At 36.2% G+C, this 18,676-nt stretch overlaps 5 protein-coding genes across 7 annotated transcripts; 2 read left to right on the forward strand and 3 right to left on the reverse strand.

Annotated features, from left to right (window-relative positions):
• Positions 1-1,271: 1,271 nt before the first annotated feature.
• Positions 1,272-2,530, reverse strand: ERF71 (Integrase-type DNA-binding superfamily protein). The gene is made up of 2 exons (XM_012981976.2): positions 2,195-2,530; positions 1,272-2,103 (listed from the first exon to the last, which is right to left on the reverse strand). Exons 1-2 carry the CDS (start codon positions 2,331-2,333, stop codon positions 1,484-1,486), a joined length of 759 nt encoding a protein of 252 aa, XP_012837430.2. The 5' UTR covers positions 2,334-2,530; the 3' UTR covers positions 1,272-1,483.
• Positions 2,531-3,497: 967 nt separating this feature from the next.
• On the forward strand, positions 3,498-4,360 carry RHS13 (root hair specific 13). Its single transcript, XM_012981969.2, has 2 exons — positions 3,498-3,776; positions 3,884-4,360. The coding sequence occupies exons 1-2, from the start codon at positions 3,539-3,541 to the stop codon at positions 4,240-4,242; spliced, it is 597 nt and encodes a 198-aa protein (XP_012837423.2). The 5' UTR covers positions 3,498-3,538; the 3' UTR covers positions 4,243-4,360.
• Positions 4,361-4,967: 607 nt separating this feature from the next.
• LOC105954680 (uncharacterized) lies at positions 4,968-8,132 on the forward strand. The gene is made up of 4 exons (XM_088816155.1): positions 4,968-4,996; positions 5,532-6,087; positions 6,196-6,268; positions 6,394-8,132. The coding sequence occupies exons 2-4, from the start codon at positions 5,816-5,818 to the stop codon at positions 7,984-7,986; spliced, it is 1,938 nt and encodes a 645-aa protein (XP_088672281.1). The 5' UTR covers positions 4,968-4,996; positions 5,532-5,815; the 3' UTR covers positions 7,987-8,132.
• Positions 8,133-8,225: 93 nt separating this feature from the next.
• Positions 8,226-15,793, reverse strand: RSH1 (RELA/SPOT homolog 1). Of its 3 annotated transcripts, none has more exons than XM_012978342.2 (24): positions 15,480-15,793; positions 14,939-15,120; positions 14,383-14,556; positions 14,188-14,253; positions 13,907-13,999; positions 13,628-13,756; positions 13,361-13,468; positions 13,207-13,284; positions 13,063-13,134; positions 12,046-12,153; positions 11,768-11,865; positions 11,466-11,526; positions 11,317-11,379; positions 11,182-11,238; positions 10,983-11,084; positions 10,658-10,816; positions 10,405-10,536; positions 10,241-10,327; positions 10,069-10,140; positions 9,818-9,904; positions 9,135-9,591; positions 8,889-8,950; positions 8,739-8,807; positions 8,226-8,640 (listed from the first exon to the last, which is right to left on the reverse strand). In XM_012978342.2, exons 1-24 carry the CDS (start codon positions 15,502-15,504, stop codon positions 8,536-8,538), a joined length of 2,646 nt encoding a protein of 881 aa, XP_012833796.2. In that variant the 5' UTR covers positions 15,505-15,793; the 3' UTR covers positions 8,226-8,535. The 3 variants fall into 3 exon arrangements, with proteins under 3 accessions (XP_012833796.2, XP_012833804.2, XP_088672280.1); XM_012978350.2 differs by having other exon boundaries at positions 14,939-15,108; positions 15,480-15,748; XM_088816154.1 differs by having other exon boundaries at positions 14,939-15,117; positions 15,480-15,681.
• An 853-nt stretch (positions 15,794-16,646) lies between these two features.
• LOC105954646 (exopolygalacturonase) lies at positions 16,647-18,442 on the reverse strand. Its single transcript, XM_012978319.2, has 5 exons — positions 18,126-18,442; positions 17,726-18,025; positions 17,338-17,627; positions 17,037-17,256; positions 16,647-16,963 (listed from the first exon to the last, which is right to left on the reverse strand). The coding sequence occupies exons 1-5, from the start codon at positions 18,336-18,338 to the stop codon at positions 16,730-16,732; spliced, it is 1,257 nt and encodes a 418-aa protein (XP_012833773.2). The 5' UTR covers positions 18,339-18,442; the 3' UTR covers positions 16,647-16,729.
• Positions 18,443-18,676: the final 234 nt, after the last annotated feature.

The following is an 18,676-nucleotide window of genomic DNA, read 5'->3' on the forward strand; positions in this document are numbered from 1 at the left end:
TTAATTAATGGCTGATTTTGTAAATGACAGAGAAAAAAAGCATTGGAAATTGGAGGGAAAAAATTAAATAAGGTGGTGTGGTGTATATGGCGGTTTGCTATTTATACAGGCATAAGATATGGATGGATTTATTAGGAATTCAGCTAACGTACGCGTAATGGGTTTGAAAATGAGGTTACTTGCTTTGACTTTAATTTGAATTTCAATATACTGCTCTACATCATCACTTTCGTTTTTTTGCCAGCTTCTGTTTATGTTTCTGACGTCATATTCATTGTAATGACATCTTTTTATATATGTTTATTTATTTTTAAATTTTTTTTTATTTTACGTTTATTTTTTTTGGCAATGAAAAAATTCACAACAACCGTATATATGCATATTGCATGCAAAATGATCAAATATGCAATTTGTGGCCTGGGAATTCAATTAAGAAAACACTCATTATTATAGTGGGCTTTTGAACACTGCTTTTGTGGAGTTTGGCAGGCCGAAAAGTGGTACTAGCCCATTTAAAATTTATTGGACCAAGGTATTTAATATAATATGTAATCTCTTTTCATGTGACAGAAAAGCCCATTTAAAATGATGCTCCCTCTATTTCAAATTAAGAAATATAGCTCTAAAATTTCAATATTATAATTATTAAATTTTCAATTTTGCCTCATTAATTTTCACAAGCAAAATAAATAATTAACGAAAAGAGATTTAGTAGAAAAAAATATTTTAGTCATATTATACATATTTCTCTAATATTTATTTGTATAAAAATGTTTTTCTTGTTAAATATATTTTGGAAATATTCAAAAAAAAAAATCATTTTTAAAAGATGGAAGTTATAAAAGAGAGAGAGAGAGAGAGAGAGAGAGAGGAGTACAGCCCTAATATGTTGTGCGTAGTACAAGAGTACAATTATAAAATCAGTGGGCGCCGCTGATGCGGTTTGAGATTAAGGTTGTTAAGAAACCAGCAACGCACGTGGTATTACACTGCCTATCTTTGGAGAACACCTCATTCTCACCAGATTTTCCCATGCAAACCACAACTACATATTATATTTATTTTATTTTTTATTTTCATTATTTTAATAATAATTGTCCAATGAACAAAAGAAAAAAGCTAGTCTGTATTATACTAATGCTGCAGCCTGCATGCACCAAAATAATGGAGTATTTTCTCCATTATTTATTTTTTATAGTGTCCAATAATTGCTTGCATGTCTGTAAAATTAGCTATAATCCGAACATTATGAGAAAAATATGCAGCATAAATTTACGAAAATGCAATTACATTTATTAATAATTAAACATATATTACAAAATTTAAAATATTTAACGGAGTGACATTTCCTCTCCTAATCAGTTACATTTATTTATTCGAATAGAAAATTAGAAATCTTAAAACATTATGTATCATCACAATTAACCTAATAATCACGAAATTAAATTCAATAATCCATAAATAAAACGCGCGCTAGGGTTAATTAATCGGAGACATCGTCAAAGCTCCAGAGCTCAACCGTCTCCGGCGGCGGATTATTCGGCGCCGCCTCCGCAGACGACTGTCCGTCGAGATACGGAATCTGATAGAAATTCATGTAGTTCTCAAAAGCCATCAGCTCCTCCGACAGCTTCTGCACTTCATTCTCCGCCGCCTTAAATTCAACCACCGCCTCTTTACAATCACCACCATCTCCGTCCACGTCAGGCTTTCCTTCACCCTCATTATTCACAGAATAAAAAAACTTATCATCATCAAACGTTTCAAATCCCAACTGATTGAATTCATCATAATCCTCCTCAACACGACAGCGTTTTGCAGGATTGGGAATATTGTAGTGACAGCTGTAATTGTCATAATCATATTGTTCCTCGTTGGGAAAATTGACTTTGGCCTTTTTGCCCCTGATTTTGCGGGCTTCTCTGTCGTAAGCCCGGGCAGCTTCTTCAGCAGTGTTGTACGTGCCCAGCCAAACCCGGACGCCTTTGCCCGGGTCACGGATCTCAGCTGCCCATTTGCCCCACGGCCTCTGCCTTATTCCCCTGTACAGGTTTTTCCTCTGTTTCTTCTTAGCAACAACACCTTTTGCAGCATGCCCACCAACTGTATGTATAAATGCCCCAGTCAGGTATATAGCAACAAATCACATGAATTAATTTAGAACAAAACCAGAAATTCGCGATTAGTTAATTACCAGTACAAAATCGGGATTTTTTGGGAGGAGGCGGCGTAGGATTTTCGTCGGAGGCGCTGAAAACAGTAGGCCAGAAGACATCGGAGGAGACGCCGCCGCGGCGGGGAATGAGGCCGGCGAGGATTGCACCGCCACACATTATTATTATTATTATTATTTTTTTATTTACGGCTTCAATAAAGGATATTTATGATCAATAAAATATAAAGAAGAAACTAGAAAGCAATAAATTAAATAGAGAAAATGATTCAGTAATTTAGAGATGGAGAAGATTGGAAGAGAAGGTTAAGTTTTGCAGTATATATATATATATAGAGTAGAGCTCAAATCTTTTGTGTTCTTTGACCAAAGCTAAGGCCTATATATAGCTAGCTTTTGAAAGTTATCAGTGTTGATTTGTTTGTTTAATGTTTTTGTAATTGTATATTTATTTATATTGCAAATATGTATAAAATATTATTTTAACCAATACTACACGTGACCATATGTGATGTGTCATAATCGTATTAGGTGAAATATGTGATAAAGTTTTCTGATAAATAAATAAAATAAAAAATGAGATAAACTTCATAGACCGATTATCTATGTAGCACGGATAGGAAACGGCGACACAGAGAAATGGAAATATTGACACGATACGAGAGTTTGGAGAAACATGTAAATATTAAAAGTATAAGGATATATTTATAAACATATATAAGTTTTTATTTATTTTGATCAAATATCACCTTACAATTGATCATTAAACCATGTAAATAATTAGGGGAAAAAAATTAAAATTGCTATACAAACATGTTTTCAACTTTTTAGAAATTGCAAAATGACCCATAAAGTATCCGATATGTGTCATTGAGTTTAGTACACGAAATGTGTCCGAAACATGAAAACGTTATGGTCCTGAAGTTTCCGTGTCACATTGCGGACTATTCTACTTCACACAATCATATTGGGCCATAAAGTTCTTACACCAACTATACTCAAAAAGTTTTGGGTCAAAAAATAAGCCCAATAACGTAGACAATTGAGGCCACATTAGTATATATTCATGGCCTAATTGACTAAACCAATTTTTTTTTTCTTTTTTCCTTTTTTTAATAGGAAATTAACTAAGACAATTTTCTTTAATCCAATAATCCTACTAATAGTAGCAATTAATCAAATCTCTCTGAAGTTATACTTCTAATGGAAAATAAGTGCTACCCCATTTTCCTCATCACTTGACAAAAAAAAAAAAAAAACGTGCTGCCGAGTACTTAACCAAAACGAGTATCAGATAAAAACTAGTTGTACTAATAAAAATAAAAATTGCCATATATATATATCTACAAAACGTGGTGGAAGTGAATGAAAACGAACGATCTAGAATTTGGAATGGGCAAAATGAATTGTTGTTTAAGAAATCTGGTTTTTATATTGTGTGTAATTTATGTTGTAGTAGATTCGGCCAGCGGTTATGGGTACTCAAAGGATCCAAACAAAGGTGCGTACAAGAATACCAACAAAGATATTATGCCACCACAATTTAGCGTACAGGGCATTGTCTACTGCAAATCTTCTTCCAACAAACTCTCCCCACTCAAAGGTATAATTCATATATACATACATACATACATACATACATATATACAAATATATTTCATTTAAAAGAAGTTCGTACGAATAAGTAATTATTACAATTGATGCATGCAGGTGGGGTGATAAGAATAGCATGCCTGGGAATCGACAAGTACGGCTACGAAACGGCTCCTTTTTCCGTCTTGACCAAACCAACTGACGGTAACGGCTACTTCCTAACGAAGCTGTCGTCTCAGCCCCTTCTGGAAAATGACGGTAACGGTGACGGTGACGGCGTCAAAATCTCCAAATGCAAAGCCTTCCTCCACAGCGCCCCGCTCCTCAAGTCTTGCCCCTTCCCCACCGACGTCAACAAGGGCTCCACCGGCGCGCCGATTTCGGCCTATCGAGCCGTCAACGGCGCCAGGCTGTACTCCGTGGGCCCATTTGTTTACAGTTCACAACCTCAAAAGATTCCCCCTTCTCCTTACTGACTCTAATCACAAATTTTATTTTTTAAATTATTTTTTTTGTGAGGCATTCGATTTACACATAATAATAATAAATAAATAAATAATAATAATAATAATAATAGATTATGGGTCTGTGAAATAATTAATATTTGGGCCTTGTCCAAGAGTACTTTACCCTTGTCTTGGGCTTAACAAACAAAATAGTTGGTACTTATATATAAGTAAATAAATAATAATAGGTACCACATATCTATAAATAAGTACAGTAAAAGTAGATAAAACAAAAAAAATGAAGGACCACAACAAAAATTAAAATGGATGCATAAATCAATTTAGACTAACTATATGTCTCAAGTTTCACGAAACTACTGTTGGTAAGAGTTAAGACGATTTGAACCTGAATTAATTGACACATGTTCACTTGCTCTAATCGGTTGGAGGATAATATACTATTACACTTAATTAAATATAATATTAATGCATAGAACATTCTACAAATGTAACTAAAATTTGGCTGCATTAAATTACAATAAATGAAATGAAAACAATGTTGACATTGCTAGAATTAATTGGGTGGGCACCCCCAAATGAGAAGTTGCCAAAACGAATGGAAGGTTAGGTTTGCAGCCTAAGTAGTTGGAAAATGTTTGGTCAAGTAAAAATGGATCTAAATAATCACACGATAACAACAAGAAATTTGGAATTTTCTTAGCAAAATGTGAGGAAAGGGTTCATAAATAAGAGATAAATGAAAAGGATGCTATTTATAATGCAAGCTTTATTTATTTATTTATAAAGTTTAGAGATTAGTTAAAAATATATTCACTATTAAATTTAAATTATAAAAGAAATATAAGACATTAGATGTAATAACCTTTTTATAGGGAAGTACATATATAAATTGGAGATTTGTTCGACCCTACACCCGGTGAAAAACACCGGGTGGGTCTTCTGCTGCCACGTGTCTCTTTTTTGTATTTTATAATAAATTCCCCGCTAGGGTTTACCTTTAGGGGTTTTAGAAAAATAAAGAAAAGAACACGTGGCAGCAGAAGACTCACCCGGTGTTTTTCACCGGGTGTAGGGTCGAAGGAACCTAAATTGGGTTCCTTCGATGTTACACCCGGTGAAAAACACCGGGTGGGTCTTCTGCTGCCACGTGTTCTTTTTTTTATTTTTCTAAAACCCCTAAAGGTAAACCCTAGCGGGGAATCTATTATAAAATATAAAAAAGAGACACGTGGCAGCAGAAGACCCACCCAGTGTTTTTCACCGGGTGTAGCATCGAACAAATCCCTAAATTGGACTAGTTTTCCGTCTGCTACGTGCCACGTGGAAAATTTCAATTTGTTGAACTCCTCTGAACCTCACAATATATAATTAATGGTCAAATAAGACAAAGAAAATGAAAATAAAAAAATAAAAAAATAAAAAGGAGAAAAGAAAATGTCAGCTTCAAACTCGTAAAGATCCAATAAATACTACAACAAACTCCTCACCATGAAACAAATGTGAATCACCCGGCCCCTTAAAGAAAAACGTTTTCAGTACTGCCACCACTACAAACTAGGATACAGAACAAAGATCGTTACCAATGGCGATCATGCCGAACAAAACTTGGGAAAATAATAATATTCAAGGCAAGAAGAAAATGGTTGTCAAAATTGGTGGTGGTGCAGGTGGTGGTGGCATTGGAGCTTTTGTCCTTTTGGGTGGCGCGTTGGCCACCGCTGCTTTGGTTTCAGCTTTTGTTGTCGGGAGAACTGGGCGGAGCTCCGGCAAGGACCGCCGTCAGAATCCAACACCTGAGATCAACAAGCAGAATGAACAAGATGAAGCTGTTCTTGATCATCAGCCTTCAGATGTGTATAATATCTTTTTTTTTTTCTTTTTTCCTGAGAATAATATATTTATATCATATTTTAATTGAATTATTTATGGATTTTTAAATGAAATCTGAAACTGGAAATGCAGCAGTGGAGCAAAAACAGAGGTTGTTGAGCCGGATACTGATACTGAAAAGGTTTCTATTCAGAAATCTGCAACGGTAACTCCGATTTCCGATTCTTATCTTGAATATGTGATTATTAGTTTTACGATTTTATTTTCTTTGGTCATCGAGAAAATCTCAAACATTTAGATTCATGAATTTATAGTGTAACTTGTTTTTAGGATCAGAAGCACAGAGTTGAAGAGATCAATGGTGGAAAAGCAGACGAATTAGATGACGTTGAGGCCATTTCCGATCGCTCCGATATCACTGAAGAAGGTTTTCCTTTGTCCGATGACAAATTGCCTCTCGATGATGATGCAGACGAGAAAATACCGTTAACCAATGAGGATGCCTCTATTGAAATCTCAAAAGAAATCGGAAATCTCGAGCAAGTTTTTATTCAAGAAGAAGAAGAAAGAGAAACCAATGGGATGCAACCAAGGCAAGAAGAGATGATTGAGGTAAATGAAGAAGAAGATAATGGTGTTGAGGGAGTTCGTATTGATCAAATTGAGGTCCAACGTATTGATGAGATCAAGTCGAACATGGAGGAACAAGAATCGAAAGATTTTTGTAGCGATAACAAAGAAATTGCCATTGAAAGCATTAAGGTGGATTTAGCTGCAATTGGATTGGAATTGAGTGAGAGTGATAGTTCCGTCGTCAGTGTTTCTGAAAGCCAAAGTGAATCTGGGGTAAAAGCTTTTGTGCCCGTGTTTGACAGTCGTGTTATTATCGAACACGAAAATGTCGATGGCAAGGATAAAGAAAGGGCCTTGCCTGTTGAAGAGGAAGATGAAGCTTATGAGGGAAGTCAAGAAGAACAAGTGAAATATATTGAGGAGCAATTGGTTAAAGAGAATCAAACCCCGTATGAAAATCGGGGATTTGAAGACTCAATGCTTAAAGAGGAGCTGATTTTTCCCGAAGATGTTGAAGTTGTAAAAGACGATGGAGCAATTGAGGAAGAGGATGAAGGCATAGAGACGAACGAGGAGAAGGAGAAGTCAATGCAGCTTGTCAACAGTCAACCGAACGAGGATGAAGATGATGCTGAGGAAAACATTGCAGAGGAGGAGATTAAGGAAGAGCTGATTTCCCATGAAGATGTTGAAGTTGTGAAAGAGGAAATCGCGAACGAGAAAGTTGTTGCAGAAATGAATGAAAACGAGGCTTTGATGCAGTTTGTTGTTGTTGTTGATCAGCCAAAACTAGGCGAAGGTGATTATCTGATTATTATGGAAACAAGCGAAGATGAAGCAAATTGCAAGGATTATATCAAAAAAATCGATTATGATGAAGATGAAACTGTGTTATCTGATGAAGTGGAAGAGACCTCAGAAGGAAGTGGAGATTCCTCCATGGAATCCAACTCGGAGGCGGTTTATCCTGTGGATTCGCCACAGGGGACTACTACTGTGGAGCCTCGAGAAACGGAGCTGATAAAGCAAGAAGTGGAAGGTAAGATTCAAGAAGATAAAGCAATCAAAAAAGATGACAGCCAATTCATTGGAGAGGATTCTGAATCTTTCGAAACCCAAAAAGGGAAGAGCTTAAATGAGACTTTTATAAAAAAGTACGTGGAGAAGAATCGTCGTACCTATTCGACGAGGCAGAGAATGCTAATCGGGATACTCTGTGCGCTATCATCACTCTCGTGCTCGTGGTTCTTCGGCTTATCCTCTGCCGAACTCTGCCTCGTTGTATTCTTGACTGTGGTTCTGTCAACCATGGTTACTTCAAGGCAAGACTGCAAATTGGCGAACATGTAAGAGTGAAAAATTATTAGATATTAGGGATGAGAATTTTGCCCAAGTACTGAATAAATGTTTTCGAATACTGTAAGCCGTACTATGTGATGAATCTTTATTTCTTGTTCTCATTTCATTACATTAAATATAAAGCCAGTTGCTTAAAACTAATATTTCTTTATTTGATTTTTATATAACACAACAGTACAAAACAATTAAATATCTAAACCTAGTTATCAGGCCATGGACATTCTTAAAGCTATTACAAGGAAGATTCGATATATAATATATATTATATATGTTGTATGAATAGTTCATTCATTTTGTATTTACTGCACTTTTCGCTACTACTGTGGTACAACTCTTTACTATATACAATCCATCTATCCCATCTGCTACTACTTTTCATTTTTTTATTTTGGCTTTATGTATTTCAAAAGAATTAATGACAATTGACAACTAGATGTAGAAACTGAATCTCCCACCTCCCAAAAAAAAAAAAAAAACTCTATTCTCTGGTGACAAAATTTCATCCCAACTTTTAGTAGCTGAGAGTTGTTTGACCAAAAGTCAACACTCCAGAAGCTGGTTGTTCTCCGTTGAGCTCAGCCAGCTGCAACCCGTTGACCATCCCAACACACCGAGAATCAGATCGACTTTCAAACATGCAGTAGCCTGGGGAAAACCGAAAAAGGGAAGAAAAAAAAAAGCATCCCATTTAATATACCAACGAACGACAAAAGATTTAGTGCATTAATGTTTCAGTAACATACCAAATTATCCAAGCTTGCTTCAACCTGAAATAGCATTATACCAATTTCCTTGTTCCGATCAATTTCAGCCTGCCCGATTCACATGGCAACATAAATAGGTTAAAAGAAATTATTAAAGAAGAAAATAAAAACCCAAATATCTCAACTCACAGCACAAGAACATATGGAGATTCCTGCAGCTGCCAGAGTCGACGTAATATCCGCCATCATGCCTGACAGTCAAAGCACATCGAACTTAAAAAAACGAAATAGCTATTTTGCAGAATGGTTAAGTCTGGAAAAATAGATTTTCAAAACCTTTCCAATTAATCGAAGGAAAAGTATGTAATTATTTACTCAAAATATGCAGCCAGTTTCCAAAATTCGAGTAATTTAAAAATCAAAACTGAATACTACCTCTACGATCCATGCAAACTATGGATAGCCATTGGATAGAGTTTCCTTCAAGGTTATGCCAAGACACAATTTTACGATCTTGCCAGCCATCTAAGCCTGGTAAATCTTCCCTGTACAGAGGAATATTGGCATGAATCATCTGAGCAACACCATTTCCTTGAGATAACACCTCTCCTTTGTCCTTCAAGCTCGTGTGATGCATATTCTTGTTATGTTTCCCGTTAACCTTTGGAATCTTATCCTTACTCTTGTCGGTTTGAAATATACTTTCCCCACTTGTCTTAGAAGATGCTATTTGCATGACATTCATCAATAATTTCTCCCATGTCTGTTTAGCCCCTTCAGATTTCTTCAGTGATTTTTCCACTTTTCTATCTTCTTGAGATTCAGCAGCAAATTCCTTCAAAGAATCGGCAGTTATTTCGGTTGCTGACAGTGCAGCTTGCTCCTTCAGAAACTGTAAGCACGTAAGCGTAGATTAATAGAACTGTGGGACTATATAATAGAGGGAGAGGGAGAGAGGAGAGGGAGAGGGAGAGGGAGAGGTAGAGGTAGAGGGAGAGGGAGAGGGAGAGGGAGAGGGAGAGGGAGAGGGAGAGGGAGAGGGAGAGGGAGAGGGAGAGGGAGAGGGAGAGGGAGAGGGAGAGGGAGAGGGAGGGAGGGAGGGAGAGAGAGAAACCTACCTGCATTATCTTATGCCGGGCACAACGTGTCTTTGCATGTCTCAACCATTGCTTGTGTCTCTCGAAAGCAGATTTACAAGAAAGCCCCTGATACAGAAGAGGCGTCAGGTACATGCCGGAAGCAGCATTATATATATTATCATGGATAATAAAGCCGATTCGAAAAGTTGGGACTTCTAGAAAACAAATAAAACATAAAAAAAAAAAAAAAAAAAAAAAAAGAGAGAAGAAGAAATGTCAAAATAACGAACATTATAAGTTACAATCTCCACAACTTCAGCATTTGCAAGCACATGCATTGGCGAGACGAGATTACCATTGACCTGCCAACAGAAATACTAGGACACTCAGAGGAATTTCAGAAAACAATTGAAAAGCATGAACATAAGTAGATTATAAAGCAAGAATAACCAGTCAGTCAACCTTAGCAGCCACCATTTTGTTTCCAATTTCAGTGTGGATCATATACGCATAATCAACGACTGTTGCCCCCTTGGGCAGATTCTTGATCTGTAGCAATGTTGCAGAACCAAATAAGCACATATACACTAAATTTCATAAAGAAAAGAGGATTAAAATTCTCTAACCTCTCCCCTTGGGGTAAATACAAATACACGACTGCCTAAAAGATCCCTGGTGACTGTATCAACAAATTCCCTTGAGCTCATATTTCCAACAAACTCCTCTTGCCATTCTCTGATTGCATTGAGCCAGCCTATCTGAAGGGAAAAATGACTCCTTTATAAAATTAGTTATGCAGTCAAGGATGAGTAACAGAAACACTCAAGGGAGAGCTTTAACATACGGGGATACTGTAATAATAATAAAAAAGTGTTCTACCCTGCGAGCAACATTGGCATTGTTAAGGCAGACTGTTTTCCTTTGTGGGCTACCACTGTATGGCAGAACATGTCCAACCAAGCCATTCACAAAACCTTTGCCACTATAGTGGGCAGCAATCCCTCTTTCCGCAATCAAATCCATCTCTTCCGTCCTTATCTGCCAACAAATTGTAAAACAAATAAAGAAACGTCACATACAAATAAATACATGACATGAAAAACAGTTATATATAAGTAAAATTTACTTTATCCTGACTAAATTTGCCAGAAATAGACCAGAAGGAGGATAAACAACGCAAACTACAATCAACATACTGACAAACCTGAACTTCCAGTCTAAACATGCTCTCGTAAAGAAAGGGAATCACTGTAGTATGAAGACTCTGATAACCATTAGGCTTTGGGGTGGCAATATAATCCTTCATCTGCTAGCCGAATAAAATCATAAGGATATCTTGATATGATAGAGAATACATACATACTTGAAAGGTCTGAATATTGAAACATAAGAGCAACACATACAGCTCGAGGGATGGGGGTCCAAATTCCATGTACCAGTCCAAGCACGTGGTAGCATATCTGCATTGAAAGAGAGATATGCACGTTCAATTTAAATTAGATAACATATCGAGTAATACAATAAGATGACAGTTTCACCTGCTGTGCACTACACAAAGGCCCAACTCCAACGCATGGTTTTGGTTTCATAATAATTCGAAGCTGGAGATCAAGACAATTATATGCTTCAGAAATAGTTAAACATATATTTATATCAACAGGGAAACAAAGCGATCATTACAACAAACCTGTGTGATCTGGTTAACTTCATTTATCGAGCTTTTAGATTTAAGAACAGCTTTGTGAATGCTGCATATAATACAAAGTGAACTTATAGTTATGGCAGAGATCTTCCCTGCGCCATTAAATAATTCAATAAAGAACAATAGCATCACTTGTAACCCGGATGAGGTGTCAAGGTTTAGAAGCGATTCAACAGTGGAACTATAAGGAAAATGGAGTACAAAAGTAAATAAAAAGTTACCCAGTGACGTTTCCATAGAGTTGAGTACCTAATCTCATATAAATAAGAGAGGTATATAAACTTTACCTGTAAGGTTCTTTACATACAGGACGGACTTCAGTTTTCAGAATCATGAGGTCTAAGAACGGATCATCTTCTATCCTCTTCATCAAGATTTTATTTGCCTAATGGGATGAGAAAGACCATTTTTGACTAAATTACTATCTGGTCGAGTTAAACATAAATGGAAGTAGAAAGTTTGATATTTTGATATATGCATCAAGCCACACAAAATGATGGCGGATGCTAAATGATATAGTTAACTGAGTATAACTGCCCTAAATTGATAGAAAAAGCAAAATAACCTCTTTGAGGTCCTTCTCATGTTCTTTGTAAAGTTCAGCAACTTTTCTTTTGATATTAGCATGATCTTGAGGGTTGGTATACATAAATGCCAGATTTTCGAGTTCCGACTGCAACAAGGAATTTAAAATGAGTCGAAATGTTAAAATAATACTCTCATAGAAAAGGACAAAACAATACAAATTACAAATACAGTAAAGATGCTTCATTATATGAGATGACGCAGTCACATATACAAGGTCAAAAACAGTTTCAGGTTCTAGGACTTGTATCATTAAAGTCAGAAACATATCAGCTTTAAATTCCTAAGTGCGTAAGGCATGTTAACGAAAGATCATATATTACTTCTTCAATTCCCAATTGATTTTTTTCAAATTGAGCATTTTAAAATAACTTATAAAGGCTTTGCACATTAAAAAAGGTGTAAAATATATTAGGCCAACATTCATTCCCCAAGGGCAACTGTGTTAGTCATGCAACTACAGAACTTGCATATAGCGAAAATTCTCATGGCCCGCTTAGCTGCCCGCAGAATGAAATTTGCCAACAGTTGTATTTGAGACAGTGACAAAGATAATGATTATACTCTGGTCTAAAGGTGAAAAGGATAGAAAATTTATATCAACATTTCTTCCATAGGAAAGTTCAAGATATTAATTAAGAACTAAGATGGGTGAGACTCCTTAAGTGTGAACAGAAATGGGTCTAAACCTCAGGGAGGGTGTAGTCTATCTCGTGGCAAAGAAGATTAAATAACTTATTTGTCAGGAAAACATGCATGAATCCTCATATAACCCAGGGCATATATATGTAAGACATCTTATATTAGTTTCAAAGTTAGAAATGTGAAATGGACATTAAACAAAAAATATTAATCAGGAAATTAGTATTTTGAGTACACAGAATAAATTCAGGGGATTTCTTAACGATTCAAAACATATGCAGAGTGAAGTCAATGTCAAAAGAAACTTTTCTTCAGGTCACATATTTACATGACCAACACTAGAGCGCAAGTTTACCTTTATTTGGTAGATCCCAAGCAGTTTTGCCAGAGGAGCAAAAACCTGCAATGTCTCTATGGCTATGCTGGACTGTACACAATATATAATAGTAAGAACGAATATAGTAGACAGTTAAGCCAAAACAAAATAAAATATACACACCTGTTTATGCGGAGGCATGTGTGAAAGAGTTCGCATGTTATGTAATCTGTCAGCTAATTTGACAATTATAACACGGACCTGATACATATTTTTGTGGTCAGAGGCTGTACGCAGGCACAAATCAGCACAGTATATTTAAATAAATATAAATCACCTCTTCGGTCATGGCCAGAAACATCTGACGGAGGTCATCTGCTTTAACGTCTTGAACAGAATGATTCTCACCCTTTGAGTTTGCCTTAAGCTTCCCAAGTTTGGACACCTTGAGTAACATAAATGAATCATATTATTACAGTGTTGAGCTGTCAACTAGAGAGCTCGCTTAGATGGAAAATTTTATTAAACCTACTTCATATCCCCCATCATAATAAAACCTAATGGTCAAATCTCACTCTAGAGCAAATAAATGAATTTAAACTACCTTTGTCTCTCCTTCCACAATATGACGAACAGTTGAGCCAAATTCTTCCTCTATTCTTTCAAAAGTAACATCCGTATCTTCCACAGTATCATGTAATAAACCAGCAGCTATGGACTCCCAATCCAATTCCTAAAATATGGAATGTTACTTTTGAAACTTGAGATATAGTATGCATAAATGTAACATGTGAGAATGATAAAGAGAAATCTAATTGTGAAGGAAAGCCAACAGTATGCATTTATTTAACATGAGAAAACTCTAAAAATCTGCATAACTCACAAGTTCCCCAAGGATTTGAGCAACTGCAACTGGATGAATAATAAAGGGCTCCCCACTACGCCTCTTTTGACCGTCGTGAGCTTCAAAAGCCAACTATCAAAAAGAAAGGGGAGAAAGTAGAAGAAAATGGTATAAACAACGTTTTGAGCTACATCAGCTGCTGGTTCTATGACAAATATAAGTATTTAAACATCACATCGACAATAAGAAACATGAAGGCATACAATATAGGAGATTGAATTGATGGTATAAACTATTAATGAAGATTAATACAAACTTACATTCAGCGCTCTATAGACCAATTCCAATTCCGTCGGAGAGAGATAGGAGATGCCAGGCTTAAGATCCTGCGAGCACGAACAACCAACAACGTAATATCATTAGTTCATCTTTTTTTGGTGACCCAATTCAATATAAATTGTAGTCTCTATCATCTCAATATGCTTCTTGAATACAAAAAGTGGTAATCCACCTACCTCCCACAAGCTGTCCGGAGAAACGTCGTAAGATTCTGAAGAAGATGGGGAACAATACAACTCCCACTTGTCATGATCGAAATGTGTGATGGTTGAGCTCAAAAACTTCTTTCGAGCAATAAAATCTGAGGCTTCATATGTACACCACCATCCATAATGGTGGACTTCACATCTCTGGCATTTATTAAGGAATGGCTGGCCATAATTAGGGACTGAAGACAACCAACTAGCTTCTATGAGAAGCAAAAAAATCATACGAATATAAATACGTCGTAATACAATAAGAATTACAAAGTTTGGGTTTCTGGATTGGATTCCAAATGTGAGATGGTTGATAACTTTTTCAAAATTTCTCGGAAATAAATTCTAACATCTAACAGATTCTTACGATATCTACCATAAAATAGGCTTTGAGCCACGTACTTGTTCCAACACCTTCACTCAAATGAATTAGCAAACGAAAAAGGAAACATAATAAGTTAATCTAACGCGCACATGAAAATGTTAGTCAAATGATGATAATCAAGATATGCAAAATCTTGAAAGAATTGCTCACATATCGGAAGCGATTCCTTGATCGAATTCTTCCACGTGCCTGAGGAGGATGAGCAGTACTAGCGAGAAATCCGGAGAGGGCTCTTGGAGCTTTGGATGCACAAGGGAGCCTAGTGCAATCATATTTTCCACTCACATCCCCTTTCGGAAACTTAAATGTGTTCGCACATCCTACGGACACTACTGAAAATTTCAAAAACAAAGTAACAAATACTCAAATTAAACAAACTGTAAGCACAGTACACACAAAAACTTTCTGAAAATCAACAAAATTAACTTAAAAACAAAATTAAAGTCGATATAGCATCCTCATACCGCCAATCATTCCGGCAGAAAAACATCAATCTAAATTATAAAACAAGCACCGACCGAAACAACTACTTTTCTAACAAGCTCCAAACAACTTCTCAAAAATATAGAAACAGAACAACAGCACAATCGCGGAAAAAAAAACAAAAAACACAGAGAGAACATAAATTTCACCAAAATAATACAAAACAAGTAATAATCGAAGAAATCAAAGAAGGAAATAGAAAACGCACCTGACGAAGAAGAAGCAGAAGCCATTCTAATCCAAAGTTTCCATAAGAAAACAGCTCACTGAAATACAAATTAAACTACAGCTGTGAAACAAATTCATATAAGCCGATTCGGAAGATGAACTGAATCAATGTCTAATTGTACGGGAAGAATCGAAATCAGAGAGGATTTAGAATAGTGGCAGGAAATAATTAGATAATATACACAGCGGGGAGGGATAGAATGGAGTTTAAGTCGAGGCCACACGTATGAATTACGATCCAGATATTTTCCCTTTTGTTTTCTGATTTATAACGCCTACTTAATATATTATTATAAATATTAATTTATATATGCGGAATTTATTTTTTAGGTGAAAATCTAGGGTTTTTCTTTATTTATTTATGGAGTAATAGTAGTATAATACTATTGGCCTTTTGGAATTCTTTTATCCAAAATTATTTAAGAAAGGAGGAAAAATAAAGCATTTTAAGAATTTCAGGACTTGTAACTATTAAATTATGAATGCTCAAAAGTATTAGCCAATAATAACTTGTCTTTGGGTCGGTCCTGCTCGTTTATGAGTAATGTGAGTGTAGATCAAAATTCAATTTATACGAAATCCTTCATTTTTTTGATTTTTTTGTCAATCGTTCCATTCAAATGCAACTAATAGAATCGACCAACTTTATAAGTTAAAATTCAACACAAGGAAGTGTTTCAAATTAGAGGACAAAATGTAGTAAACAATTGTAGTATGTAGTTCAAAATTGTTGACTTGTTGTGTATATAAATTATGTTCATGAGCTTGTATTATGTCACGAGTTTGTTAGACCTTAACTGAAAAGTTGGAAAAAATGATTAAACACAATATTTATTTCCTCTAATTTGTTCTTTACTTAAGCCAAGCCTCATTAACAATATTCTAATGCACTTTAATATATATAAAAAAAATAATAATAATAATAATAATATTTTATTTGCGGTTAATGGACAATAAATGAAATTAGTTCAAAAGAATGAAGTTAACACGAGTATAACTTCAATATTCAAACTACACACCACGGTAATTAATATTTACAAAAAATTAAATAAATAAATCCAATCTCGTAAATGTACGTCTAAGGCTCACCTCTCACCCCCCCTACATTGCATTTTTCATCTATCTGTTTTCCCTTTTTCATTTGATATTTTCTTTTAAAATCCAAATACAGAAATTAATTAATTAGCTAATTTTGTATTTAGAAGAAAAAGGTCTACAAATAGAATAAAACTATATACATTGGGTGGGACCAGCTGGATTTAAAGTTCCTTTAAGTGTAGTTTGGGCGTTGGAGCATGCTGACGTAAGATTGCGTAATGTACCGAAGGGCACCAGATCAATATCTGACAATTCAATTCCTTCACACGGCACTAATGAACTGCAATTTAGCACTATTGGTATTTCTGAAACTGTGCTCCCTTTTATGTTTATGAAGTGTGTATCGCTTATCTTCACGCTCGATTGCTGCAACGTAAAACACCAAAAATTATAATTTAATTACGAAATTAAATTATTTAGTAAAAATGTACGTACGTACCTTGGGCTTTTTCTTGGAGTCGTAATGCTGATCGATGATAATAGGATTCTTAACTTGATCCATCACGAGATCTTCGAAGGTAATCTTGGAAGCGGTAAGCTCCGGGGAATCGTGGTATGTTTTTATTCTTGCGCCGTTGGTTGTTCCTATGAGGGTGCAGTTGCTTACCGTGATCCCTTGCACATCTGTTTCGTCCACGCGCTTCCCCAAGCTCCCAATACTAATAGTATAATTTATATATATTATTAATGCATGTTTAAAAATGATAATTTAAATTGAAATATAATAATAACCAATTAACCTGATTCCGTGGCCGGGGCCACAAGTGATTCTGGAAACGACGACGTTTTTGCTGCCAGGGCCAATAGAAATGCAGTCATCACCGGTGCCAATGACGGAGTCGGTGATGTTGACGTTTGTAGCGTTGCTGAGGTGGATGCCGTCAGTGTTGGGGCTCTTTCCGGGGGCTGTGATCGTTAGGTTTGTGACGGTGACGTCGTGACTGTCCGTCACTTTAGTGTGGAACCCCATGCTGTTCACGAAGTTCAGGTTGTTCAGCTTGCAGTTCCCCACCCCCTGAAACACTAACGACTGTACGTACGACGCCGTTTCGTAACATTAATTAATTAATTTTGCATGAGGGTCAAAAGTCCAAAAGTGAAATTAGGTTGATAAATTAAAGTACTTACAACGGCGAGATGATTATTGTCGTCGGCATATTGCCATGCAGCTTCGCCGTGGGCGTTGATTGTACCGCTGCCGGTGACTTCAATGTTTTCTGCTCTCTCAACCATGATCCATGCGCCGCCTGAATAGACACTAGGGTCCGGTAACGCCGACATATTGCCCTGGATTTCAATGGTGATCGCCTGTTGACCTGCGCACGGCCCCGCAAACACAATCTCCCCCGAAAAGAAATTTCCGGCCGGGATCAAAACCTTCCCCGCTCCGTTCGAATCACATGCCGCTCTCCAAGCCTTGATAAATGCCTTCATTTTTCAATAACATCATGTTATTAATTAATATAGTAATTATATGTAAATGCATGGAAATTAAAGTAATTAAACGTGTTTTAATTAATTTAGTTACCGGTGCATTGTCGGTTGTGTCATCATCAGCTTTAGCCCCATAATCCATAACGTTAAAAACTGTCTCGACCTCACCAGCTAGGCTTCGGCGGGAAAGAACGGGGCTACTACATTCGACACTGTCGTTGATCATCAGCATGCATGCTACGCTGATAGCCAAGCACGCCTTTGTAATTACGACCACACGACTTTCTCTAATTGTATTAGCCATCATGCATTAACCCGCGCGCCACCCCGAGAGGAAGAAAGACAATTTTTATGTTATGTACAAAATTAAATAAATGTTTGTCCCAAAGCTAATGGTTTGTTGTTTCTAGGCTTCACTCTTGCCCAGGCTTTTATACCTGATATTTTTCTAATAGTTACTAATCATTTTAGTGATGGAGATTTGTTCTAGTTTCTCGTTCGTTCGTTGCATTTGTGATCGTTAATTATTACATGATTTTTATTTTTAGTACTAGATTAAGTACTATTTTTGGTCATGATATTTTGCCTCCATTGAATTTTGTGTGACTCGCCCTAAAATTAAGTAAAAAAAAGTTTGAGATAATG

The sequence above is a fragment of the Erythranthe guttata genome, chromosome 4 (genome assembly GCF_056151865.1).
Source record: "Erythranthe guttata isolate IM_541 chromosome 4, IM_541, whole genome shotgun sequence".
Lineage (NCBI taxonomy): Eukaryota > Viridiplantae > Streptophyta > Magnoliopsida > Lamiales > Phrymaceae > Erythranthe > Erythranthe guttata.

Bases quoted from the DNA above. Each gene is read 5' to 3' on its own strand.
- RSH1 (XM_012978342.2), bottom strand. From the start codon at position 15,504: ATGGCTTCTGCTTCTTCTTCGTCAG. The intron at 13,757-13,906 runs GTGAGTTATGCA...TCCATATTTTAG, and splicing joins CTCAAATCCTTGGGGAACTT to GAATTGGATTGGGAGTCCAT. The intron at 11,239-11,316 runs GTGAAACTGTCA...CTTTCAATGCAG, and splicing joins CTTTGTGTAGTGCACAGCAG to ATATGCTACCACGTGCTTGG.
- LOC105954680 (XM_088816155.1), top strand. From the start codon at position 5,816: ATGGCGATCATGCCGAACAAAACTTGGGAAAATAATAATATTCAAGGC. The intron at 6,088-6,195 runs GTATAATATCTT...CTGGAAATGCAG, and splicing joins GATCATCAGCCTTCAGATGT to CAGTGGAGCAAAAACAGAGG. The intron at 6,269-6,393 runs GTAACTCCGATT...ACTTGTTTTTAG, and splicing joins CTATTCAGAAATCTGCAACG to GATCAGAAGCACAGAGTTGA.
- ERF71 (XM_012981976.2), bottom strand. From the start codon at position 2,333: ATGTGTGGCGGTGCAATCCTCGCCGGCCTCATTCCCCGCCGCGGCGGC. The intron at 2,104-2,194 runs GTAATTAACTAA...TTATACATACAG, and splicing joins AAAATCCCGATTTTGTACTG to TTGGTGGGCATGCTGCAAAA.
- LOC105954646 (XM_012978319.2), bottom strand. From the start codon at position 18,338: ATGATGGCTAATACAATTAGAGAAAGTCGTGTGGTCGTAATTACAAAG. The intron at 18,026-18,125 runs GTAACTAAATTA...TGAAAAATGAAG, and splicing joins ACACAACCGACAATGCACCG to GCATTTATCAAGGCTTGGAG. The intron at 16,964-17,036 runs GTACGTACGTAC...TTTACGTTGCAG, and splicing joins ACTCCAAGAAAAAGCCCAAG to CAATCGAGCGTGAAGATAAG.
- RHS13 (XM_012981969.2), top strand. From the start codon at position 3,539: ATGAAAACGAACGATCTAGAATTTGGAATGGGCAAAATGAATTGTTGT. The intron at 3,777-3,883 runs GTATAATTCATA...TGATGCATGCAG, and splicing joins CAAACTCTCCCCACTCAAAG to GTGGGGTGATAAGAATAGCA.